Raw genomic sequence first — 7,742 nt, 5'->3', positions numbered from 1 at the left:
ATCTGTTTAGTGCACATGGAAGAACATACAGTCAGTTATGTTCATAATTCACATGAATTGGTATTCATATATGGTTTTTGGCTGCCAGCTCACTCAGATTAGACTTACCTTTAATACATCCAAAATACTGTATCTTTGCCACATTGACTTATATATTCAGGAGAGGAAGATAACAAAATCCTTCAATCTAACCTCGTGTTCTCAATCTACTGTTCCAACATTCTGTCTGTTTGTTCAGAATGAAACACATACATCAGTGTGACCTCACAAAAAATGGTAAAAAATAAGGTGGTAACGGCGACTTAGATTTTAGCCCACAGAAAACCCAATATCACTTCCTGGATGAGTCACCAGGGTGAAGAACCTTCTCAGCAGCCTGGTGCCTCAAGTACCTTTGGAGGATGGCTTCTTTTGTCATCCAGTTTGTGCTGACATCCAGCTCTGTCGTGACCTCTGTCATCCTATGGGTGTTCCTGATGGAGTCGGCAAAACAGGCCACTGGGATTAGAAGCTCCCGGTCGGTGATGTCAGATTTGTGGAGCCTGAATATCTCAAATGCTGAGAAAGATGGCTTAAAATTTAGATTACCAATGAAGTAAAAAATAGATTTACATTTTCATACTAAATGTAAGTTGTGCCTTTTATTTTCAGTTGTATTCCCTGCACAAGAACCCATGAGATGTGTGAAACAATCCTAATCTTTCCAGAAAGAACACAATGTGACAATCAACGCTGTCAAACTTAAAGGGTATTTAGATGTATATTCTATGGCCTCTCGCTGTGACACCACCTACAAAATTCTGCAGCTGTCAATTCAGAATAATTGGTTGGGCAAAATCATATCTGGGTTGTCTCATTATATATTCTTTTAGCCCATCTATCTAGTTCCAGTCGCTCTGTTTGAGAGAAAGTGACATGTCTTTGACATATGAATGGATCTGGGACGATCACGTGGAAATTTCTCTGCTAAAAGATAACAGAAAAATCTCCTGAAATGCTGGATAATGTCAGTATTTAACCGGTGAAATGCATGTTGAACAATTTTCCTTCTTTGCCAGCAAAATCCATGGTGCCATTTATTATTTATGAGTCCTGATTATCCCATTGATATTTCATCGCCCATATCCTATAAGTCTGTATGTTTTGCTACTGACTGTTGTGTCCCATAATGAGAAATAAGATAGAGGCATCCCACTGCACCAAGATGTACCTGAGCAGATTGTTTCAACCTGATTTCATGCTTCTTTAAATAATGATTTATATCTATATGAAAACTAGATCCGCATCCACCTTTACAGAACATCACATTTTACTAATAACAAACAATAACAATACTAATAACAAATAGAAGTGTAGATGTCACTATAATGTGTGCTGTTCTACAATTAATGTCGTCATGGTAACGCACTATGAAATGCACGTGGTGTACATCGTCAGGAGCGCGCTCACGCACGCTTCCAGGAACCCGAATGGTGACGGAAATTGTCGAAAGAGCTCGTCCGTCAGAAGACGAATCATATAGTATTTCTAACTCTATACACTTTAACATGAAATAAGCATGAATTAACTTACGAATATTAGTCTGTATCTTCACACACATACGTACATTCTTACGAATCGAATCTACAGGATCACATGAAATCCAAATTGTGGTGTTTTGCTGCCCCCTACAGGACAGTTATATTAATAGTTTGTTTTTTTAAAAATTTGAATTGTAGCACATTTAGTCTTTTGTATAGAAGGAGAATAATTACTTTTGTTTCCTTTACAATCAGGTGATTAAAATTAAGCATAATGCTATGGAATATTATTCCACCCATGCTTCCTTCAGGTAAATGTTCATAAGACCAAAGCAGCTTTATTTATTCCCTTGTGTTTGGCATTGTCCCACTCATGTTCCATTTTAAAGAGGCCGGCCTCGGCTATTTTTCTTCATTTAGTAATCTGAGTTTATGTTGTCCATGCTTTTTTTTAAAATAACTTGCCTACTGCGTAGGCAACTATTAATTTTCAACACCGCCTGGATGTGTACAAAGAAAACATATTTTGGAATGCCCCAGTTTTCAAAACAATTTAATCATCTAGTTGTGTGCAGTGCTTTCCACACATATCAAATGACTCACTATAAATACAATTATATATTTCATAACAATTTAACTCATGTAATGATTTCAAAGTGCATCACTCTATTGTTATTGAAACTAGTAAGGCCACTTTTAAGTATAACAAACATGAAATGCATTTAGTATTCTATGTCTAATATTCCTAAACTACAATGTGTTCAGGGAAATCTAGGCCTCAACCTACATTAAAGGTGCGGTGAGTTTATGCATTCACTGTGGTCTTTGCGTCAAGGGATCCTTCCTTTATATCCCATTTTGACATAGTTTGATTGATCTGCCAATCACTGGTACTGCAGGAAGCTCTTGAGTCTGTAGGGCAGAGGAAGTTGGGATAGAAGATGGAGTCTGTCACGACCAACGCAGTTCCTTATACAGTGACGACAAAGCTGGCTCAACAGTCGTGGTGTCGCTATAAGAAAAAGAAAAAGAAGTCAATGATTATCTATGCTGGTTCCAGGAAACTACTTACACAAAAGTGCATTGGGTAGGACAGAACTTTTCGAGAGGTCAACCCACAAGCATAGAAGCAACGACATTGCATGAATGTGACCACAGTATATATGAAGGTGCATGTAAATACAAGTTCACTGTCCTTGTACCTTCATAGAACAGTAGAAAGCCCTCTGTTAGACTGCTAGGTGGAGCCACATCTACAGGCCTCTGGAACTCTGTGTTTCTTGCATTAACGTCTGCACCAAAGTCCAGCAGCAGCTTCACCACAGCTGTGCAGTCTTTTTCTGCAGCAGCATGTAAGGGTGAATCCAGAGATTTGCCTTTCTGCACGTTTGCTCCTGCACACAAGATAGTAAAAAAAGAAAAAGATGAAGACACTATCCAGTTGGAAAAACTTCAAAGTCAAATAGGTCCACTGTTAATATAATCAATACGTCTTGTTCGTTGCACTCCAGGAGATACGTTTTCTTATTCGTTGTGCATTTTAAGTACCTGGCTCACCTCAGCCGCCCTTGTCTTCCCACCACTTTTCTACTATTCCAAGAAATGTCCTTTAACATCCCAGGGAGGAATTATGTGAATGTCTTACTTTCAATCAAGAGGGCAATGTGCAATGTGAGACTTAAATAGCTTTAAATATATGATCAGTCAGCTGCAGGCTACATGTGACTGCTGCGCTGCTCCATCCTCAAATTAAACTGTTCTTACAGGATCTCTAGAGAGAGACTTTAGCAGGTCAGAAAAGAAAGTGACAGACTATAACATCTACCGCTGGTGTTTACCGCTGCATATTTGTATGATTAGTATGCAATAAATTATTTTATTGCTGCTATGCCTGTTGTGTCATTTCCAATTATTTCATCAGGACTGCTGCAAATACATCAATATAAAGACACAAATATGTTACTGAACATTTGTTTCAGGGTCAAAATACTTTGTGCTTATTTTCTGTTCTGTGTATGATAAAATGTGTTTGATGTAATTTTTCTTTATTCATTGGATAGTTTGATCCTTGATTGATGGAGTTCTGTGGGTTTCATAACCCGATTATGTTATAACAAAGAAACAAACAAATATGTTGTTTCTGTGCAACTTTAATGTTTGTAACTTGAATAAGTAATAAATTCATAGTTATTTAACATTAATGAGTAATTACATTTCTTTTACTTTACACTAAGTTACAATTAGTCATACATTTATAAGTTACATCTGACCCTTTGAGGACAACTATTATGCTGATGTGGCCCTCGGTGAAACTGAGTTTGACACCCCTGCTCTATGATAAGTGCACAAGTGTATCTGCAGGCATATGTTCATATAGGACATGTGCTTGTCCAAGAAAAGCTATAAAGATCATCGCTGTGTTACCAGCTGACCTTCCCTCAGGAGCTTCCTGGCACACTCCAGTTCCTGACAGACGCAGGCCGTATAGAGAGCCGTGCCCAGGTGAGGGATGTCCATGTCCACGTCTGCCCCCCAAGTCACCAGGGCTTCTACACAACCGTAATGACCTGGAAGTAATGGAGCATGAAGATAGTCATCTGTAAGTGGCAACGAGAGACATTTAACCAAGCTGTCTGCTTGGGTCGTGTTAGCACTTTTTTTTGGTTTTGTTTTCAGAGAGCAGGTGTAGAATGGGCTGTAATTTGGAGAAAATCATTTTATTATATATTTTAAGCAAATAAACACACAAACAAGCAAATAAATAAGTATCAGATACAGAGTTGTGGCAGAAAAAAAAAAGATAAAACAGCTACTGATGCTTCTTGTGAGACTGTGATGTCATTGTGTACCTTTGCTTGTAGCTTCATGCATCGGTGAAGGATGGTACACAAGGCCCTGGGGGCTTGCACCGTTTTCCAAAAGAATTTCAGTGCATGACACGCTGCCTACTGTACAGGCGTTGAACAGAGGTGTGATGCCATCAATTGTTGAAGCATTGACCTGTAGCAACATTTTCTTTTTTAATTGTTATTTTTAGTCGTTGTTTTTAACCATGCAAGATGACAAATAGCAACAGCCTGGGGGGGTTGAATAGGGAACAAATTAATTGCTCTGCAGTGACTATAAGGAGATCAGCGCATCGCTCATTTATTACCACAACCCAGATTTTCTTAGCTGGTAAAGTGACATTTGACCTGCACAGGCTTGCAGCATTAGAGGCTACTGCAGGACTTACGTTGGCTCCTGCATCAATGAGAGCTCTAGCACAAGCGACGTGGTCTCCAACACAGGCTTCGTGAAGGGGTGTCACGTGGTCTATGGTCAGAACGTTCACATTATGACCCTGGAAACAGCCACAGAAACGGCAAATATTGGGAAACAAGGCCATAGAATTTAAATCATTTTCATTCGCATTCATAGCTGCCATATTTCTGGCATTGGTTTGATGATTTATTGATCTTGTATGTGACCTTTGTCTAACCTCAGAACTGTCAGGTGATCAATAAAGCATATCAGCTCCATATTTCAGATACAGTCGTTCATAGCTGACACGCTACAGCAGTCACATTTGTTATTTGCTAATTAACACAAGCAATCAACAGAGGTCTGGTAATGAGCAAATAAATCACCGTGTAAAACACTGCAATCGTTTCACTGCTTTACCTTGAGCTTATCTGTTAAGAACAACGGATTGTTGCCTTCATGTCTGATTACCACCGACTCATCGGTCTAACCGACATCATTTCTCATTAATAGCCAGATGTCTCCTGTTTGTAATTCATGTTGCAGACAGTTGGTATATTACCAATCTATGGCCTCCTGAGTTTAAACAGCAAAGATGTGCCCCCATAAAATAGAAACCTTATCACACAATGTCATGTTCCTCTGGCTGTACAACATCATTCCCATTTGAAAAGAGAGAGATTAAGATTACTGAAGTCTTGACCTAACTGTGGAAATTGTAAAAATAATATTGAGAACAAAAGAAACTGCAGATATTGTTCCTGCTATTGCTGAAAAGCTATTTTTCCTTTCACATCAGAACCAGGCGTCTGCAGAGGCACTGATAAAATTGCCCAAGGGGACAGAAAACACAGCCTCATGTGTACAGATGAGAGGATACACATGACTCTCCCAGGGGATTGTGTTCTCTTCACCTGTAAAATGAGAGTCCTCAGAGCCAGAAGGCGACCCTGACTCGCAGCATCATGGAGGGGGGAGCGGTCTGCCCAGGATCCTGCAGTGAGAATAACATTTCAGCTCCTGCTCTCATCCACAGCCATTTGTAATCATTGCAACAGCAGCCAAACTTCAAATTCTCAACTACTTTTATTTTGTAGAATAATTAGTTATAAAGTGACTGAAATAAGAAATGAAAAGCAAGCATTTTGTACCTTTAAAAACAAAGCTTATTTTATTTAAACCCACATTTTCTTTCACATATTGTTTATTTATCAACCTCTATCCTCAATTTGCAGCTACTTCATGGAAACCCAACCCTAAACTTGATTTTAAAATAAAAGTCATATATATCCACATTTGCTCCATGTCTTGTCATTCTTCTCCCAAGGAATCAGTGCATGGTCAGCATATTTGATGACAATGCTCGAAAAGTCCTCATGCAGTAAACTCAGGATATTCACACTCATTAAAATGAACTTGATCGATTGGATGTGACTGTTGGATGCAAACAACGTAACTTAAACTAAAATCAATAAATATCAAATAAAAAAATTTTTAAAAAAAGAACTGTCTGAGCAAACCTGAGTCAATATCCAGAACAACAGCCGCTGCGTTCCAGAAGTCGTCATCATCATTCTCATCTTTGACCATTTTAATCAGAATAGATGGATACTAATAGACCTAACATCTTTAATCAGATTCATGCTCATCTATTCATGCAGCTTATTTTTCTTGACTGACATTAATTTAAACTACAGACATAAAACACCCAGTTGGAGACACCAGGTCGATCTCTTGGAACAAATAAGACCATATCTACAAGGCTGTGACTAATACTGCAAGCTTGACTAATTAGTATTCCATGAAGTTAGTCCACTTTAAATGTAACATCCCCTTGAAAGATAGATATAGATTAGTTTGTTGCCGCGTGTCTCTTTCCCCTGTGTTGTTTTGCTTGCTGTCTGAGTGTGAGAGGGTTCACTGCATAGCTGGGGATGGAAACTGGGGCATGGTGGGGGTGAGGTATGAGGGAGGGGTGGGGGGGGGGTATCATGACTGGGTACTATTAATATTCTCAAGAAAAAGAGCTGCCAGTAGAGTGTCTTCATTTAATAATGGATACACAGTTCAGGATTTATAATGAGCTATTCAGCTAATTAAAGAACAGTTGAATTAATTATGTTGACAATATATATTGGAATGAATACAGTCACTGGATCTTATATTCTTTGGACTAGCTGTGCAGTATTTATAGCTCATTTGTAAACATGGAAATTGTGAGCATGTGTGTAGGTGGGCGTCAGTGGAAAACATGTAAACATGGTTGCAGCATAAAATATTAGCACTTTTATTCATGACCTTATAAGCCTGAGGTGTTTGATATGGGGTTTAGAATAAACACGTCGTTCTTGTGGCTGCATATTAAATTAAATCCACCTTAAACACACAGATGTGTATGTTTGAAAAGACACAGCGTGTGGAATAAAGACACTTGAAGTAAAAAAAACAACAGTTTTAAGGTATTTTATGACTTTCTTGGAGTACTTACTATGTTGTTGACCGTAATCATAGAACTCTGCTGATATCCTGGCTGCTTCTTTACGGTTCCCACGAACAATGTAGAAGTACGCCAGCAAGTTGAGAGAAATCTTAACAAAGAGTTTGAAGCAGAACAGGGCCAAGATGCTGAAGTAAACATTGGACAACTGGGCCGCAAAGGGCTTGTTGGTGAGTTCCCCTGTTGGCTCTGACATTTCCTCCGGCACGAAATAGAAGAGCTATGGTTATGATGAAGGGAGGATCAGATGCCACTCCAAAAAGCACAAGAGTAGCCTACTTTTCTCCCAGTGTACTGACGGGTTGGCTGATCCTGACAAAGCACAGTCTGGAAAAAATGCTCTGCAGCTGCTACTGTGTCTTAGAGCAACTATTTTAGTATGTGTGTGGGTGTGTTTTCAGAAGTTATATGAATTGATATACAGTTGTCAATTTTATACACAGTGGTACACGTTCCAGTCTCAAATGTGACATGTGAATGTA

At 38.9% G+C, this 7,742-nt stretch overlaps 1 protein-coding gene across 2 annotated transcripts; it reads right to left on the bottom strand.

Moving 5' to 3' along the window:
- Positions 1-1,727: 1,727 nt before the first annotated feature.
- Positions 1,728-7,574, bottom strand: asb5a (ankyrin repeat and SOCS box containing 5a). Of its 2 annotated transcripts, none has more exons than XM_068325908.1 (7): positions 7,252-7,574; positions 5,678-5,757; positions 4,756-4,863; positions 4,370-4,520; positions 3,953-4,087; positions 2,723-2,914; positions 1,728-2,532 (listed from the first exon to the last, which is right to left on the bottom strand). In XM_068325908.1, exons 1-7 carry the CDS (start codon positions 7,454-7,456, stop codon positions 2,405-2,407), a joined length of 999 nt encoding a protein of 332 aa, XP_068182009.1. In that variant the 5' UTR covers positions 7,457-7,574; the 3' UTR covers positions 1,728-2,404. The 2 variants fall into 2 exon arrangements, with proteins under 2 accessions (XP_068182009.1, XP_068182010.1); XM_068325909.1 differs by lacking the exon at positions 7,252-7,574 and adding an exon at positions 6,284-6,651.
- Between the last annotated feature and the right edge of the window lie 168 nt (positions 7,575-7,742).

This window comes from Antennarius striatus, chromosome 10, assembly GCF_040054535.1.
Source record: "Antennarius striatus isolate MH-2024 chromosome 10, ASM4005453v1, whole genome shotgun sequence".
Classification (NCBI taxonomy): Eukaryota; Metazoa; Chordata; class Actinopteri; order Lophiiformes; family Antennariidae; genus Antennarius; species Antennarius striatus.
The sequence above is the reverse complement of the archived record's forward strand: the minus strand, read 5'-3'. Positions and strand labels throughout refer to the sequence as shown.

Bases quoted from the DNA above. Each gene is read 5' to 3' on its own strand.
- asb5a (XM_068325908.1), bottom strand. From the start codon at position 7,456: ATGTCAGAGCCAACAGGGGAACTCACCAACAAGCCCTTTGCGGCCCAG. The intron at 4,088-4,369 runs GTACACAATGAC...CATTACTTCCAG, and splicing joins GCATGAAGCTACAAGCAAAG to GTCATTACGGTTGTGTAGAA. The intron at 2,915-3,952 runs GTCAGCTGGTAA...TCTTGTGTGCAG, and splicing joins CAGGAAGCTCCTGAGGGAAG to GAGCAAACGTGCAGAAAGGC.